The sequence below is a fragment of the Enhydra lutris genome, unplaced genomic scaffold, assembly GCF_002288905.1.
Source record: "Enhydra lutris kenyoni isolate GAN:26980312 unplaced genomic scaffold, ASM228890v2 scaffoldscaffold69, whole genome shotgun sequence".
Taxonomy (NCBI): domain Eukaryota; kingdom Metazoa; phylum Chordata; class Mammalia; order Carnivora; family Mustelidae; genus Enhydra; species Enhydra lutris.
In genome coordinates, this window is record NW_019154153.1 from 3861821 (window position 1) to 3880524 (window position 18704).

The 18704-nt window shown below is 42.6% G+C and overlaps 1 protein-coding gene across 1 annotated transcript in view; it reads right to left on the reverse strand.

Annotated features, from left to right (window-relative positions):
* Nucleotides 1–18704, reverse strand: part of LOC111159665 (maestro heat-like repeat-containing protein family member 1) — a 72021-nt gene that overhangs the window by 18706 nt on the left and 34611 nt on the right. Inside the window, 9 exon segments of the mRNA XM_022522214.1 lie at nucleotides 21–168; nucleotides 342–479; nucleotides 1280–1473; nucleotides 2301–2436; nucleotides 2682–2836; nucleotides 4359–4508; nucleotides 5126–5223; nucleotides 5684–5819; nucleotides 6510–6614. Coding sequence (XP_022377922.1) covers nucleotides 21–168; nucleotides 342–479; nucleotides 1280–1473; nucleotides 2301–2436; nucleotides 2682–2836; nucleotides 4359–4508; nucleotides 5126–5223; nucleotides 5684–5819; nucleotides 6510–6614 — 1260 coding nt within the window.

Consider the following 18704-nt stretch of genomic DNA (forward strand, 5'->3'; position numbering starts at 1 on the left):
GGCCTTTCCCCGGGCTTCACCTGTGCATAGAAAGTCCTGGCCAGGATCTTTTGATGGTAGCTGGAGCTATAGAGGTAGTTTCTGACAAGGTTGAGGACCCGGTGCAGGACGGCAGGCTCACAGGTCTTCACAATGCCGCTGGGGTGGGACACAGGAAGCAGTTGCTGAGGGGCAGGGAGGTAGCAAGGGACCAGTGTGCATGAATAGGGAAGAAGTGAGGGCTGAGGAATCAGGAGACCAGAGGGCTGGGAGGTGGGGAAGGGACAGCTGAAGGCTGGGACTCGGGAACTTGGGGTCAGGGGACTAGAGTGGTGCCAGGGTCACTGGGGAAATAGCCTCACCTTGTCAGGTCCATGATCCCTATGTAGTAAAACCTGGGGCAGGACAGAAGGTCCCAGCAGTGATGCTGATTTGCATAGGTCACCACTCCATCATATGCAGCGGCCAAGAACACCAACTTCACGACCTCCAGGGCACAACTGAAGGTCACAACCATTGGTGAAGAAAAGAAAAGGACAAAAGGGTGGGCAAAGCATTATGTCCTCATTTGTATCCTGTGCTGGGAAGTCAGGAGACAGTTTCCTGTTCTGGTTGCTGTGTTTTGTTCTCCTGCTGACAAAAATCCATGGTTCTTGTGAAACCCATCTCTGACTGCCCATCACTCCTTCAGCTTTGGCCCTCATCCAACCACAGAGTCCTACCAAAAAAACTATAGAGAGATCTTAGTGCTTTGGTTTTCCACTTCTGCTCTCCAAGGGCACAGAATGGGGTTAGGATATAGATTTACCTCCACACCCATCTCATCAGAAATTCTCTGCTTATTGGGTCTATTTGTTTTCATTTAACACAAGATTCCATTTGAGTAGAATGTCCTGAGGTTTAATTAAAAAAAAAAAAAAAAGTGTGACAGCCACACATTTAAGAGTCAACCCCCATTTTTGAGATGAGAAAATGGAATCCCGCTCGTTGACTTGTGCAAGACAGCAGAACTAGTGACAAAGCCAAGCCAGAGGTCAATGAGATTCGAATGGTCATAACCACATGGAGAGAATGACCTAGATGTGGGCTTGCCCTGCCGCCCACCATCTAGTTGACTCTTCCTGTGCAGTTACAAACAGGGACATGAAATGTTGAGTGAGTCAGCTGAAGTGTGCATACAACAAGAGAAATGAGAAGCTTGAAAATATGTGAGAATATTCTAGCACATGGGTTGCCCAGGGCCTTCTGGAACTGGCTAGTCCCATCTAGTCCTAACCCATCACGAGGGGGTTAGGCTTACCTCGTGGGGTCAAAGGGCTTGCTCTTGCTGCCTGGGCCCACCTCCTTGCTATAGACCACCATCTTCTGGGGGACATTTTGCTCAATCACCCAGCAGAGATGACATAATATAGCCATCAAGAGCCGGGGGTAGAGCTCCTGGACGGCCTCCTGGCACAGGGACCCTGATAGCATCTCACACAGGGCACATGTCACCTGGGAGACAGCAGAGGAAGACATAAGATGGTACCATGGCCCCATACACTGAGTCCCATGCTGCCCTCCCCATCACTGCCCAAATGGCACAGTCACTCTGACTCAGGCTCGTAAGAAGCCCTCTAAGACTAAAAGCCCACCACTCTTCCTTAGGGAAATGAGATTGCACACAGGCAGCCTGCTTTCTCTTCACTCCCCCGACATCAAAAAGAGAATGGGAAGCAACTCGAACTTTTTAGCAGAAAATGATGTGGGGACTACTTTGTCTCCTCCGGGCAACCAAACCTCTTTTGCTTCCAACCCTCGTGCTACCCCCCAGGCCCTGGAAAAAGGAGTGCCAGCCCCAGAATCAGGAGACAGAGAAAACTGCTTAGCTCTAAACATCAGTTTCCTTGTCCAAAAATGGGATCAATCCTCTTTCCCTCTACATCACTCAGTTCTTAGATATACAGGCGGAAAAAGGAAGTAAAGTGCAAATCGAAAGTATAGCATTTCCTTAAAGGTTTATCTATTTATTTTAGAGACAGAGAGAAAGCATGAGCAGGAGGAGGGCCAGAGGGAGAGGAAGAGAGAGAATCTCAAGCAGATTCCCCGCAGGGCACGCAGCCCAACAGGGGGCTGGATCCCACAGCCCTGAAACCAGGACCTGAGCTGAAATCAAGAGTCAGATGCTCAACCGACTGAGCCACCCAGGTGCCCCTCGAATGTACAGTATTAGTGAATGCTCCTCTCTAAGACCTGCTCCCACCCTGTGGCCCTTGACCTTCAGCTCTGCCCCTAAGTCCCAGAACAGTAAGTCTTTGGGTCCCCCCTTCCCTCATGCTGACCGCCACAGGCTGGAAGGCCATCTCCTCAGTCTCCTCTCTGGAGTGGAGTTTTTCCAGGATGCCGATGAGCAGCTGCAGGACACTGATCGTGGTCTCTCGCCGGGTGCCAAATGCCTTCCATAGGGCCAGACTGGTTCTGTAGGACCCGGGGACAGCTATGTCATGGGCCCTGGTGACCAAGCTCCTAAGGGCTAGTCTGGTCTCGAGCCCATGAAGGGCTGGTTCTCAGGGTCTAGACTTGGCCAGAGAGCACAGAGATGAAGTTCGATTGGTGTCAGAGGGAAAGCATCCCTGTGCAGTGATTTTTGTGTGGAGCTCGGGCTAAGGGAGGGGAGGGTTTGCTGGGCTGGAGAATGTGTTCCCAAGCCCTGGGAGAGGTACCTATCCCAAGGCAGGGACTTGCTGAGAAGCAAGGGCACGACACTGTGGGTGTTGTTGCCGGCCAGCAAGCACACGCCCCGCACGACCTCCTCCTTTGTACTGGGCTCCAGCTGGGAGTTGAGCCGCTCCAGAATCCCCTCCAGGATTTCCTCAATCTAAAGGGAGGAGCCACAGGAGTCTCAGTGAGCCTTCCCGCCTCCTCCCTATCTACCAACTCCCCCAGACTCAAGGGCGTCCTTGCAATCCTGCCAGTGATACTCTTCTTAAGGCTGAGTTGTAGGGTGCCAGAGGCCAGACCAGCAGGGGTCACAAAAAGAACTCCAGAAGCTCACGGAGGCCTGCTATGATGAAGGCCTGCCCACAGCCCAGAGTTCAGAGAGTCGCTCCAAGCTTACTTGGGAGACACAGGAGACTCCAGGAAGGAAGGCAAAAACCCTGGGGACATTTCAGGACTTTGTCTCCCCACTGAGATCAACTTTCAACCCATGAAACTGCAGGGGCAGTTAGCACTGGAGGTGGGTGTACCACAGGACTCTGACTTGGCCCTCAGATTCCTGATATACGGGTCTCCAGGAAGTCCATTTTATTCTACTACTTCAAGGACACACCTCCATTTCTGGTACCTAGACCAATCAAGTCATATAAATAAGTGAAGGCAATGGGTGTCAGGAGATTCAGAGAGAGGAAAGCCTGGAGAGCCCATGCCACATATAAGAGGGACCTTGGCTGTCCATAGAGTTGCCCTATGCGGCCTCATTTTAAAAAATTTTTTCAGTGGAGTGGGAAATGTGGATTTCTATATGTTATTCTTTTTTTTTGTTTTAAAGATTTTATTTTTATTTATTTGACAGACAGAGATCACAAGTAGGCAGAGAGGCAGGCAGAGAGAGAGAGAGGAGGAAGCAGGCTCCCCGCTAAACAGAGAGCCCGATGTGGGGCTCAATCCCGGGACCCTGGGATCATGACCTGAGCCGAAGGCAGAGGCTTTAACCCACTGAGCCACCCAGGTGCCCCTCTATATGTTATTCTGAAAGAAATTTTACTCAACGCTCAGTCATTCCATGAGCTTGCTGGTTTGTAATCCGCAGCCTTACCCTTCCCAGAAATTGAAGCCCCCTGACACCCCTAGGCAATCAGGGTGAATCCCCCCACAACGTTTTCTTGTGCTCTGGCCACTAGGCCTCCCGGCTGCTCATACCCCCACATGTGGTGGTAGTTAACTGATGAGCCAGCCCACCAGATCAAAGGCAGAGCTGTTCCAAGTACTCAGGAGTGCAGCTGTCAGAGCTCAGGGAACCCCAGAGAAAATCTAGCCCAACCCTATGTTTCCTTTTTTTTTTTTTTTTTTTTTTATGATTTTATTTGTTTATTTGAGAGAGAAAGAGAGAGTACAAGCAAGGGGAGCAGCAGAGGCAGAAGGAGAGCAGACTCCCTGCTGAGCAGCATGCCTGACATGGGGCTCCATCCCAGAACTCCGGAACCATGACTTGAGCCAAAGGCAGACACTTAGCCGACTGAGCCACCCAGGCGCCCCCCAAGCCTACATTTTAAAAGTGAGTGAATCAAGGCCTCCAGAGGAGAGGGACTGCCCAGGACTCTTCGGCTGGTTAGGGACAGAGCCAGGGGAGAGCCCAGATAGGTGTGCTGGCCAGAGCTCCCACCACAGCCCCACGCTACCTTAATCATGTCTCGGCCCCGCTCTTTCATGACCGCGCTCATCAGCTGGGCCGCCGCCAGAGACACCTTGGCCTTGCCATCAGTCAGGCCCTCCATGGCCATCAGCACCAGGGTGGTGAGCTGCATCTGCGTGAAGTACTCTGCAAAGGCCTGCAACAGGGTGGCGTCAGGCTGCCTGCCCCGGGGCCTCCAGCCGGAGATAGCCCGTCCCACCTTCCTGTTAGCGCAGGTGGAGAGAGCCTCTCCTGGGAACCTGGAGTGCTTTGTCCTAGGCCTGTGCTGTCTGCCTAGCACCTAGAAGACCCTTTCACTGGGAACAGAGTCTTTGGGGTTGGGAGGGAGAGAACACTGACCTCAGCAGCTCTGAGGGGCTCACAGGTCAGAGGCCCCAGGGGCAGAGTGCTAGGAGAGAAGGGCTGAGACCAGGATCCTGGGTGATGGGATCTTTGAGGCAGGGGCTGAATCTACACATCACTGGCAAAGCATCGTTAGCATGAAGCAGATGCTTCTGGGGGAGAACGGGTAAGGAAGGCACATTAGGACCCAGGATGCTTAGGGGGAAGGTGGTGGGAGCATGCGGGGCGGGGGGGGGGGGGGGGGAACATCCCCCAAGGCAAGAGTTCACAGGCGGCAAAAAGAATAGAAAGGAAGATGGGATGGAAAGGAACACCCCCCCCACCCCCCCCCCCCCAGCCTCGGGGTCTAGAACCTGATGCAGGTGAGAGGCCGAGGCTCTTCCTACTTTGTCTCCGGCACTGCCCCCTCACCTTGGCAATCTCGAAGGTGTTGTTATAGAACACGTTGGCGCTGTAGACTTCACTCTTGCCCTCTTCTTCCCACAAGCCCTGTTTTTTCCTTCCCATCTCTGAAACAAAGACACCCAACCCCACCCCTCAGACACTCAGAAGGTGTCTCAGGTTGCCCGCTTTCCCATCTGCCCAACCCAAACCACCCACTGAACTGAGTCAGCTTGGCATAATGTGCGGCCCGTGGGGAAGGAGTAGAGAAACGAGCAGTAAGATCATAAGGAACAGTGAGAGCCAATGTCAAAGGAGCCCCCGTGTTGCCTGCCTCAGAGCAGAGACAGCGTGGGGTCAGGGTATAGGGCTCAGCCAGAGGAGGACAAACTAATTCAAAAGAACTGTTTGCTTAGTAGCTATTTTGTCCCAGGAGGGTATATGTCGGGGTCTAGGGGCAGGTTCCTCATTGGAAGGAAGATGCTCAGGGAACTGCTTAGCTCTCACTCTTCTAGGACAGCATGTGAGAGAATGACCGAACGGAGGTGGGAGGCCGGAGCAGAAGTGAAAAGAGGAGATTCTCCCTACGCTTTTGCAGCAGGAGGATACAGTAGAGGTTGTAGACAGCCTGTGCAGACAGGAAGCAGATGTTGTCCACTGGGTCCTGGCAGCGTATGGCCAGCAGCCTTACCAAACGCCCCAGCCGAGTGAACTCGATGTCCATCTGGGGAGGAGAGCTGGAAGTCACAGTTTACCCCAGCCACTCTCTTAGGCTGAGTCAAAGCAAGAAGAGAGGAAGAGGGGATGCATGAGAGATAGGAGAGGTGAGACTAGGTGAGGTTAATGGAAATGGACTTAGGTGTGTGGGTCATAGTTTTGGAATGACCTTACACTGTCCCTCTTCTTTGCCTCTTGACACGGCACTCGTTCTTGGAGCCTAGCTCAAATGTCCCCTCCTCTAGGAAGATTTCCTTTCACTTGTACTTCATTTGTGTTGTGATCTTTTATTCCTACTGTATTTGGAGTTTTTACAATCATTATCACCTTCTATTTAAGTTTGTTCTATGCATGCTTCTCTCCCCAGTTGGACAGTAAAGCTCCATGATACATAGATGTCTCGGTCATCTATGCATCCACTGTAACACCTGGCATGGTGCCTGGCACAAGGCGAGTATTCAGTAACTGCTTGTTGAGATGAATGGAATCAAACTGAACCCAGTGGAATGGAATCGAATTGGTGAGTAGGGAAAAGACCGAGGGAGAAAAGAGAGACGATAGGATGCACAAAAGAAAATAGAAGATGGGGCCAAGGAAATGGAGGGTAGGATGAGTAACTGAGGCTAGGTAATATGTGATGAAGTTTGTGGTAAGGGTAGGAATGAGGGCCTAGACTCCAGGGCAGGCTCACACTTACTCCAACGTTATTCGTTTTTGCAGTGAAGCCAAGAATACGGGCAGCACACCACATGGCCCGTTCCCTCTCATTGTCCTTTTGGGAATTCAGCCATGTGTCCAGAACCTAAAGGAAGAGGAGAATGAAATGAGGGGTGAGGGGTCTGTTCAGCTGTGTTCCAGAGGGTAGAAATGTAACCTGAACTTCTGCAAAGGATCAGGACAACACTTCTGAGAATAGGATTTCTTTTGCTTATAGGCTGGTTATATATGGCTTTGACACCAGAAGCTTCATTCTTCTAGCCCCAAATTTTGCCTTATCTAGGTGCTAGAAACATCTTCAATTAGTATCTCCTTTCAAAATAAGGCAGTGGCTCTGAAATTATATTGACTGTAATTCATTTTAGTGGGTCAACATACCCAAATGCCCCCCCTACTAATGTTTTCCCATTCTTCAGTAGAAAGGGAACTTGGTAATAACAAATTACAAAAATAACAAATAACAAAAATAACAAAAAAGAATCACTGTATTCACAGATTTCTGGCTGAATTATGTATAAATATATTTAAGAAATATAATTATGGATGATTCCTATTTGGAACACAATCTATAAGTGTCTCACCATTGGTAAATTATGGGCCCTAAATACCACTGATCCCAAGATGCACTAATATGTCCATCTACAGCAATCCATCTGGCAATGATGGGTCTAACCAAACAGCAATTTATAATTGAAAAAGAAGAAGAGTAGCAGATGAAAAATCTACAACAAATGGAAGAGAAGACTAATGCTGCATTGATAAGAAAACACATTCTTCCTGAAGATATAAGAAATTCTAGTGGGAAGGCCGCAAGTCTTCCTCATAGCCAAACTCTGACGAAATGTCCCAGCACCAAGATTGTGGTCTCTAAACGCCATTTTTCTCTAAGAGCAATCATTGCTCCTTGGAGTAACAGTTCGTTCCAGGACTGGGACAGGAAATATACAAGATATTATACTGGAGAGCAAGTCTATGGAAGACTATGGAAGTCATGTTAAAGGGATTCAGGAGCCAACCTAAAGAGGCTCTCATTAATCAAAGATGGGATCATTAAGAATAATAGTTGTAATTGATCAAAATATATGAAGCATTTCAAAACTCATTTTAAATTCAAAAGATACTAGAGAAACAACCCTTGGTAGTCATCCTTGGAGAATATTAGGAATTACTTCATTACTTTGACAAATGATAAAGAAAAATGATCCAGCATTTATCTTGTCTTTCTTATATGAGCTATACCTCAAACTAACCAAATAACTTATAAAGGCAATTTCTCTTTGTAGAAGAATTCCCGATAAAAATGAGTAAGGAGTGAAAGAATTACAATGTCATCATTTTGCAAAAATAAGTAGAGGTATGTTCATTCAACAGAATACTACATAGAAATAAAAAATGATCTGATGCTACATGTAACAACATGGGTGAGTCTCACAGATAAAATATTAAAGGGAAATAATATAGACACCAAAAAGTACATATTATAAAATTTTACGTATGTGAAGTTTAAGAACAAGCTAAATTAATCTATGTGATAGAAGTCAGAATACTGGTTATCAGTGGTTATTCAGTGGAAGAGGAACATTTTGAAGTATTGGAAATGTCCTATATCCTGATCTGATATTTATACATATGTAAAAATGTATCTAAGTATACACAAGATTTGTACACTTTACTGTAGCAAGTGATATCTCAATAACAAGGTCTTTCTTTAAAACGAATATCCCCAATTTTCAGCCACTAATCAATTAATGAATCAAAGCAGTGATCACCAAAAGTAATGAACAGTAATGATGTGATACTTTATGTGGAAAACCCAAAAGACCCCCCTCTCTCTCTGCATCCTCTCTGCCTACTTCTGATCTATCTGTCAAATAAATTAATAAAATCTTTGGGGTGTCTGGGTGGCTCAGTGGGTTAAAGCATCTGCCTTCAGCTCAGGTCATCATCCCAGGGTCCTGGAATGGAGCCCAACATCAGGCTCTCTGCTCAGCAGGGAGCCTGCTTCCTCCTCTCTCTCTCTCTGCCTGCCTCTCTGACTACTTGTGATCTCTGTCTGTCAAATAAATAAATAAAATCTTAAAAAAAAAAAACAAAAGACTCGGTCCCAAAACTATTAAAATTCATACAGGAATTCAGTAAAGTGGCAGGATATAAAATCAATGCACAGAAATTAGCTGCATTTCTATACAACACCATCAAGACATAAAAAAGAGAAATTAAGAAGTCAATGCCATTTACAATTGCACCCAAAACCATAAGATACCTAGGAATAAATCTAACCAAAGAGGAAAAGGATCTGTACTCAGAAAACTACAGAATACTCATGAAAGAAATTGAGGAAGACACAAAGAAATGGAAAAACATTCCATGTTCATGGATTGGAAGAACAAATATTGTTAAAATGTCTATGCTACCTAGAGCAATTTACACATTCAATGAAATCCCTATCAAAATACCATCAACTTTTTTCACAGGAATGGAACAAATAATCTTAAAATTTATATGGAACCAGAAAAGACCCCGAATAGCCAAAGGAATGTTGAAAAAGAAAACCAAAGCTGGTGGCATCACAATCCTGGACTTCAAGCTCTATTAGAAAGCTGTTATCATCAAGACAGTATGGTACTGCTTCAAAAACAGACAAATTGATCAATGGAACATAACAGAAAGCCCAGAAATGGACCCTCAACTCTATGGTCAACTCATCTTCAACAAAGCATGAAAGAATATCCAATGGAGAAAAGAAAGTCTCTTAAACAAATGGTGTTGGGAAAATTGGATAGCCATGTGCAGAAGAATGAAACTGGACCTTTTCCTTATACCATATACAAAAATAGACTCAACGTGGATGAAAGACCTAAATGTGAGACAGGAATCCATCAAAATCCTTCAGGAGAACACAGGCAGCAACCTCTTTGACCTCAGCTGCAGCAACTTCTTCCTAGACACATCACCAAAGGCAAGGAAGGCAAGGGCAAAAGTGAACTATTGTGACTTCATCAGTATAAAAAGCTTTTGCACAGCAAAGGAAACAGTCGAAAAAACCAAAAGATAACCAATAGAATGGGAGAAGATACTTGCAAATGACATATCAGATAAAGGGCTAGTGTCCAAAATCTATAAAGAACTTAGCAAACTCAATGCCCAAAGAACAAATAATCCAATCAATAAATGGGCAGAGGGGGGTGCCTGGGTGGCTCAGTGGGTTAAAACCTCTGCCTTTAGCTCAGGTCATGATCTTAGAGTCCTGGGATTGAGCCCCGCATCAGCCTCTCTGCTCGGCAGGGAGCCTGCTTTCCCCTCCCTCTCTGCCTGTCTTTCTGCCTACTTGTGATCTCTGTCAAATAAATAAATAAAATCTTTTTAAAAAGAAAATTAATATTAATTATAAATATTAAAAAAAAAAAGAAATGGGCAGAGACATGAATAGACATTTCTGCAAGGAAGACATCCAAATGACCAACAGACACATGAAAAAGTGCTCAACACCACTCAGCATCAGGGAAATACAAATCAGGACCACAATGAGATACCACATCAAACCAGCCAGAATGGCTAAAATGAACAAGTCAGGAAACGACAGATGTTGCGAGGATGAGGAGAAAGGGGAACCCTCCTACACTATTGGTGGGAATGCAAGCTGGTGCAGCCACTCTGGAAAACAGTTCCTCAAAAAGTTGAAAATAGAGCTATCCTATGACCCAGCAATTGCACTACTGAATATTTACCCAAAGATACAAATGCAGTAATCTGAAGGGGTACCTGCACCCAAATGTTTATAGCAATAATGTTCACAATAGCCAAACTATGGAAAGAGCCCAGATGTTTATTGACAGATGAACGGATGAAGAAGATGTGGTATATATATATATATATATATATACACACAATGGAATATTATGCAGCCATCAAAAATTGAAATCTTGCCATTTGCAAAGATGTGGATGGAACTAGAGGGTATTATGCTAAGCAAAATAAGTCAATCAGAGAAAGACAATTATCTTATGATCTCACTGATATGTGGAATTTGAGAAACAAGGCAGAGGATCATAGGGGAAGAGAGGAAAAAAATTGAATCAAGATGAAACCAGAGAGGGAGACAAACCATAAGAGACTTTTAATCTCAGCAAACAAACTGAAGGTTACTGGAGGGGAGGGGGATGGGAGGGATGGGGTGACTGGGTGATGGACATTGGAGAGGGTATGTGCTATGGTGAGTGCTGTGAATTGTATAAGACTGATGAAACACAGACCTGTATCCCTGAAACAAATAATACATTACATGTTAATTCTTTTTAAAAAATCTGGGGTGCCTGGGTGGCTCAGTGGGTTAAGGCCTCTGCCTTTGGCTCAGGTTGTGATCTCAGAGTCCTGGGATCAAGCCCCACATCGGGCTCTCTGCTTAGCGGGGAGCCTGCTACCTCCTCTCTCTCTGCCTGCCTCTCTGCCTACTTGTGGTCTCTGTCTGTCAAATAAATAAATAAAATCTTAAAAAATAATAATAAATTAAAAAAATAAAAAATCTGAACACCACCAGAAGACAACTAGACATTATGTGCCTCTTAAAAGAAGACAAGACTACTTCTGAAGTAATCTTGCCAAAAATTCATCAGATTAGTGATCTAGGTCTGATAATCAGAATCAGAATCTAACATATCCTAGATCTAGCAATTTATAGGGAAGATTTGGGCAGAGGAATTTGTTATGTGGCCCCTAAAGAATGTAATCAGCACAATCCAGAATGTGGAAAATTCAGAGAACAAATGTCTAGGTTTCTTCAACAAATAAATTTCAAGGAAATAATGATAGAAGGACAATCTATAGATTAAGAGAATTAAGAGAAAAACCAATCAACTGTAATGTTTGAATATTTAATGACATTAAGAAATGAAATTACTTTCTTTCTTCAATGTTTTATAGTTTTCAGAGTACAAGTCTTTTTACTTCATTGGTTGATTCCTAGTTATTTTATCATTTTTTGGTGCAATTGTAAATGAGATTGTTTTCTTAATTTCTCTTCCTGCTACTTCATTATTAGTATATAATAATGCAACAGATTTCTGTATATTAGTTTTACATCCTAAAACTTTACTGAATTCATTTATCTGTTCTGTAGGTTTTTTTTTTTTTTTAATGAAATCTTCAGGGATTTCTATATATAGTATTTTGTCATCTGCAAATAGTGAAAGCTTTACTTCTTCCTTACCAATTTGGATGTCTTTTATTTATTTTTCTTGTCTGATTGCTGTGGCTAGGACTTCCAATAATATGTTGAATAAATGTGGTGAAAGTGGATATCCTTGTCTTGTATCTCACAGATACAATCAGATAACACTGACTTCAGTGTAAATAACCCTGAAAATGACCCAAAGGCTGGCAGAACTACTCTATAACTACCTGTAAAGAACAGCCAGATCAAAGAGCGTAGGAACGGGAGACATATGGTGGGGAGCTAAACAGACCTGGGGGACTGTCTACTGGAGGAAGGGATTTCTGGACAGAGAAGGGAAAGGAATAGACTATCACACCAGGAAGCCCACACAGAGAAGGCAAATCACATAACATTTGGGTCTGAAAACCAGAGGGGCCAAATTTCCTCAGTTCTTACAACCAGCAGACCTAAGACCTGGAATTTTAAGCATCAGCAAGACTTACCTGTGGGAGAGCTAGAAGGGTGCTCTTAAAGAGCCAGCACAACAAACAGTCCTGCAGAGATGGAGCTAGAAGCAGCAGTTTGAAAAATGCCTAGGGCACTGGGGAGGGAGCGTTTACTAATCTCAGAGTGTGTCCTAGAGGGACAGAGATTGTTGGGAAATTTCTCCAGGAACAAAGGAGTGGACAGGTGCCATTTCTCTCCCCTGCCTCCCCCCACCCCCAATAAACACACAGCTGTCTGAAACCAGTGAGGCACCACTACCTACCTCATTTGCTAAAGTCACACATTCTGCCTCCTCCCCACTGGGTCTGCAGATCCATTCTCTCCAGCCAGGCCTGCCCCAGTCCCAGTGCTGTGGGTCCCCTCCCCAAGAGGACCAGTTCACAAAATCTGTGAACACTGCATTTTCTGCCCTGAACACATTTCAGACCCGCCTCCTCCAATGTACTCTTGGCCTGACCCCATCCAAAGTAGTGACACAAGCTTGGCAGTGTACAAGCAGCTAGCACTACTCCAAAGTGACTTCAGCCCTGGGAAGAGGGAAAGATCAGTACACACACCAGTCAAACTGTTGCCCCAGCTGTGGGTGGCAGGCGGGCAGCTGGTGGGACCACAGGCCCTCCCCATCCACGAAAACTTCTTAGGGACAACACAGGGAATGTACTTTGAAGTTTGGTGGTATTGCATGTCTGAAAAATGCTTGGTCTGATTCAGTTCAAGCCCAAGGTGGCGCCAGACTGGTGTACTAACCACACAGGGGCCAAACCCCACCCACAACAGGCAAATACCCATCTGCCATTGCAGAGGACTGGATTGAAGGCAAAAGCAACTCAGCCACGACAGACAGGTACACACATCACACATAGGTACACACATCACACATAGGTATCTCCTATGTGTGATGTGTGCCAAATATTTATCACCAGACTCTGGTGAACAGGGGACTACAGGGCACTGCAGAACACTACAGGACCTTTTATTCATAAGGCCATTACTTTCAAGAGTAGGGGACATAGCTGACTTTCCTAACTCACAGAAACAGACATAGCAAGTTACACAAAAGGAGCGGACAGAGAAATATGTCCCAAATGAAAGAACAGGAAACAATCACAGCAACAGACCAAAGTGAAATGGTGATAAGTAATATGTCTGATAGAGAATTTAAATTAATGCTCATGGAGTGCCTGCCTGGGTGTTTCAGTCATTGGGCATCTGCCTTTGGCTCAGGTTATGATCCTAGGGTCCTGGGATTGAGCCCCGCATCAGGCTCCCTGCTCAGTGGGAGGCCTGCTTCTCCCTCTCCCACTCCCTCTGCTTGTGTTCCTTCTCTCACTGTTTCTTTCTCTGTCACAAAACAAATAAAATCTTTCAAAAAATGATACTAATAAAAATAAAGTAATGTTCCTAAAGATAGACTTGACACAAGAGTGGAGGACATCAGTGAGACTCTTAACAAAGAAATTAAAAGAATGAATTAGAGATGAATAATACAATAGATGAAATTAAAAATACACTAGATGGAATTAATAGCAGACTAGAGGAAGCAGAAGAACAAATCATTGACCTGGAGGACAGACTATTGAAAAGCAATCAAGATAACCAGGTGAAAGAAAAAAAAATTATACAAAATGAAAGTAGACTATAGTGTCACTACAGTGACAATACCCAGTATAACATTTGCATTATAGTGATCTCAGAAGAAAAGAGAGAAAAGGGGGCAGAAAATTCATCTGAATAAATAATCACTGAAAACTTACCAATTTGAGGAAGGAAACAGAAATCCAGATCTAGGAGGCACAAAATCAAAATCAATCCAAGGAGGTCCACACCAAGAAACATAGTAATTAAATGGCAAAAGTAGTGATAAAGAGAGAATTTTAAACACAACAATAGAAAAGTTATATACAAGGGAAATCCATTAAGGCTCTCAGCAGACTTTTTAGCTGAAACATTGCAGGCCAGAAGAGAGTGAGTGGCATGATAGACTCAAAAATGCTGAAAGGAAAAAATCTGCAGCCAATAAGAATACTCTATTTAGCAATGCTACCATCCAGATTAGAAGGAGAGATAGTTTCCCAGACAAATAAGTGTTAAAGGAATCCATGGCCCCTGAACCAGTTCTGTGAGAAATGTTAAAGGAAACTCTTTGAGTAGAAAGGAAAAAACCATAAGTAAGAGCAAGAAAAGTAGGATACACAAAAGCAGTAAAAATAAGTATATATGGGGCTGCCTGGGTGGCTTAGTAGGTTAAAGCCGCTGCCTTTGCCTCAGGTCATGATCTCAGGGTCCTGGGATCAAGTCCCGCACCGGGCTGTCTGCTCAGCAGGGAGACTGCTTCCTCCTCTCTCTCTCTGCCTGCCTCTCTGCCTACTTGTGATCTTTGTCTGTCAAATAAACAAATAAAATCTTTAAAAAAAAGTATATATGAAAAAAAGTATATCTGTAAAACTCAGTCAGGGTCTCATAAAGTAAAAGGATGGGGGAGTTCAAACTTAAGCGACCATCGACTTAATATAAACTGTTATATGCAGAAGATTTTATATACAAACCTAATGGTAAACACAAATCAAAAACCAATAGTAGACATGCAAAAATAAGGAGAGAAGAATACAAGTATATCATGAAAGAAGCCCAACTTATTATGAGAGAAGAAAGCAAAAGAAGAAAGGAACAGAGAAGAACTACAAAAACAACCATTAAAAAGTGATAAAAATACAGTAAGTACGTAACAGTCAATAATTACTTTGTATGTAAATGGACTAAATGCTCCAATCAAAGACATAGGGTGATAAAATAGTTAAAAAATAAGACCCACCTATAGGCTGTCCACAAGAGATTCATTTCAGACCTAAAGACACATGCAGATTGTAAATGAAGAGATGGAGAAACATTTATCATGCAAATGGATGTGAGAAGAAAGCCAGACTAGCAATACTTACATTGTACAAAATGGACTTTAAAACAAAGACTGTAACAAGAGGCCAAGAAGGACCCTTTATAATCATAAAGAGGACAATCCAACAAGAGGATATAACAATTGTAAACATTTATGCACCCAACATGGGAGCACATACATAAAACAATAACAAATATAAAGGAAGTAATCACTAAAGATACAATAATAGTAGGGAACTTTAATACCCCACTTACATCAATGAACAGATCATCCAAACCCAAAATCAACAAGGAAACAATGGCTTTGAATGACATATTGGACCAGATGGATTTAACAGATCTATTCAGAACATTCCATCCTAATACAGCACAATATGCACTCTTTTCAAGTGCACATGGAACATTCCCTAGAATAGATAACATTAGGCCACGGAACAAGAATCAACAAATTAAAAAAGACCGAAGTTCTTAATACTTAATAATACTTAATACTTAATAAAGTGCATCTTTATTTTCTTAAAGATTTTATTTATTTATCTGAAAAAGAAAGACAGAGAGATGGTGCACAAGCAGTGGCAGGGCCAGAGGGAAAAGGAGAAGTAGGCTCTCTGCTGAGCAGGGAGCCTGACATGGGGCTTGTTTCCAGAATCCTGGGATAAGGCAGATGCCCAACTGACTGAGCCACCCAGGCATACCCCATGTATCTTTTCTGACCACAATGCTGTGAAACTAGAAATCAGCTACAAGAAAAAATCTAGAAAGAACACAAATACATGGAGGTTAAATAACATGCTACTGGGGCACCTAGCTGACTCAGTCGGTTAAGCATCTGCCTTCTGCTCAGGTCATGATCCCAGGGTCCTGGGATTGAGCCCCACCTTGGGCTCGCTGCTCAGCAGAGAACCTGTTTCTTCCTTTCCGCCTTGCTTGTGTGCTTGCTCACTCTCTCTCTCTCAAATAAATAAATAAAATCTTAAAAAAAAAATAACATGCTACTATGTATGACCCAATGAAAGGGTCAACCAACAAATCAAAGAAATCAGAAAATACAGGGGAACAAATGAAAATGAAAACACAATGGTCCAAAATCTTTGGGATGCAGCAAAAGCTATTTTAAGAGGGAAATTTATAGCAATATAGCAATACAGCAAAAAAATATAGCAAATTTATAGCAATACAGCAAAATTTATACCTCAAGAAGCAAGAAAAATCTAAAATAAACAACCTAAACTCATACGTAAAGAAGTTTGAAAAAGAAGAACAAAAAAACCCCAAACCAGTAGAGGGAAGGAAATAATAAAGACTAGAGCAGAAATAAATGAAATAGAAATAAGAGATAGTAGAACAGATCAATGAAACCAGGTGCCAGCTTTTGACAAGATTAACAAAATTGATAAACCTTTAACCAGACTCATCAAAAAAAAATTTTTAAAGTGAGAGGACTCAAATAAACAAAATCAGAAATGAAAAAGGAGAAATACCAACCAATACCACAGAAATATAAAGGATTGTAAAAGAACATTATGAAAAATTATATGCCAAAAAATTAGAACAACCTAGGAGAAAAGGGTAAATTCCTAGAAATATATAACCTCCCAAAACTGAATCAGGAAGAAATAGAAAATTTGGACAGACTGAATACCAGCAATGATATTGAATCTGTAAAAATAAAAATAAAAACAAAAACAAAAACAAAAAAATTCCCAACAAATGAAAGTCCATGACCAAATGGCTTCACAGGTGAATCCTACCAAACATTTAAAGAAACTATTTTAAAAAATAGAAGAGGGGGGCGCCTGGGTGGCTCAGTGGGTTAGGCCTCTGCTTTCAGCTCAGGTCATGGTCCCAGGGTCCTGGGATTGAGCCCCGCATTGGGCTCCTTGCTCAGCTGAGAGCCTGCTTGCCTTCCTCTCTCTCTGCCTGCTGTTCTGCCTAATTGTGATCTCTCTCTCTCTCTGTGTCAAGTGAGTAAATAAAATCTTAAAAAAAAAAAAATAGAAGAGGAAGGAAAACTTCCAAATTGATTCCCTGAGGTCAGCATTACCCTGATACCAAAACCAGGAAGGACATTACAAATACAGAGAATTACAGGCCAAAGTCCCTGAACATAGATGTAAAGATCCTCAACAAATATTAGCAAATGGAATCCAACAATACCTTAAAAAAATCATTCACCATGATCAAGTGTGATTTATTTTGGTGATGCAGAGTGGTTCAATATTTGCAAATTAATCAATGTGATACATCACATCAATAAGAAGAAGGATAAAAACCATATGATCATTTCAACAGATGCAGACAAAGCATCTGACAAAGTACAACATCTATTCGCGATAAAAACCCTTCACAAAGCAGGTTTAGAGAGAATATACATCAATATAATAAAGACCATATATGAAAAACCCATAGCTAACATCATACTTAATAGTGAAAAACTGAGAGCTTTTCCCCTAAGGTCAGGAATAAGACAAGCATGTTTGCGCTCACCACTTTTATTCAACATACCACTGGAAGTCATAATCACTGCAATCAGATTAGAAAAGAGAATAAAAAGCATCCAAAGAGGTAAGGAAGAAGTAAAGCTTTCACTATTTGCAGATGACATGATACTATATATAGAAAACCCAAAAGACTCTGCCAAAAAAAAAAAAAAAAATCTACTAGAACTGATAAATCCATTCAGTAAGATTGCAGGATACAAAATCAATGTACAGAAATCTGTTGCATTTCTATACACTAATAATGAAACATCAGAAAGAGAAATTAAGAAAACAACTTAATTTATAATTGTACCAAAAAATAATAAAAAAAATAGAAATAAATTTAACCAAGGAGGTGAAAGATCTGTACTCTGAAAACTATAAAACACTGATGAAAGAAATTGAAATAACACAAACAAATGGAAAGGTAGTCCATACTCATGGATTGGAAAAACCAATATTGTTAAAATGTTCATACTACCCAAAGCAATCTATAGATTTTATGCAAGTATTTTTCACAGAACTAAAACAAAAGATCCTAAAATTTGTATGGAACCACGAAAGACCATGAATACCCAAAGCAAATTTAAAAAAGAAAAAGATTGAAGTATTATAATACCAGATTTCAAGTTATACTGCAAAGCTTTAGTTATCAAAACAGTATGGTTCAGGCACAAAAACAGACACACAGATCAATAGAACAGAATAGAAAGCCCAAAAATAACTCCATGATCATATAGTCAGTTAATCTTCTACAAAAGAAGCAAGAATACGAATGGGGAAAAGATAGCCTCTTCAACAAATGGTATTGGGAAAACTGGACAGCTACATGCAAAAGAATGAAACTGGACTACTTTCTTACACCACATACAAAAATATACTCAAAATGGATTAAGGACCTAATGTGAGACCTGAAACCATAAAAATTCTAGAAGAGAACACAAGCAGTAATGTCTCTTACATTACCCATCACAATATTTTTCTAGATATATCTCCTGAGGCAAGGGAAGCAAAAGCAGAATTAAAATATTGGAGTGACATCAACAAAACAAAACAAAAAAACAAGCTTCCACACAGCAAAGGAGACAATCAACAAAAGGAAAAGGCAACCTGTGGAATGGGAGAAGATACATGTAAATGACAT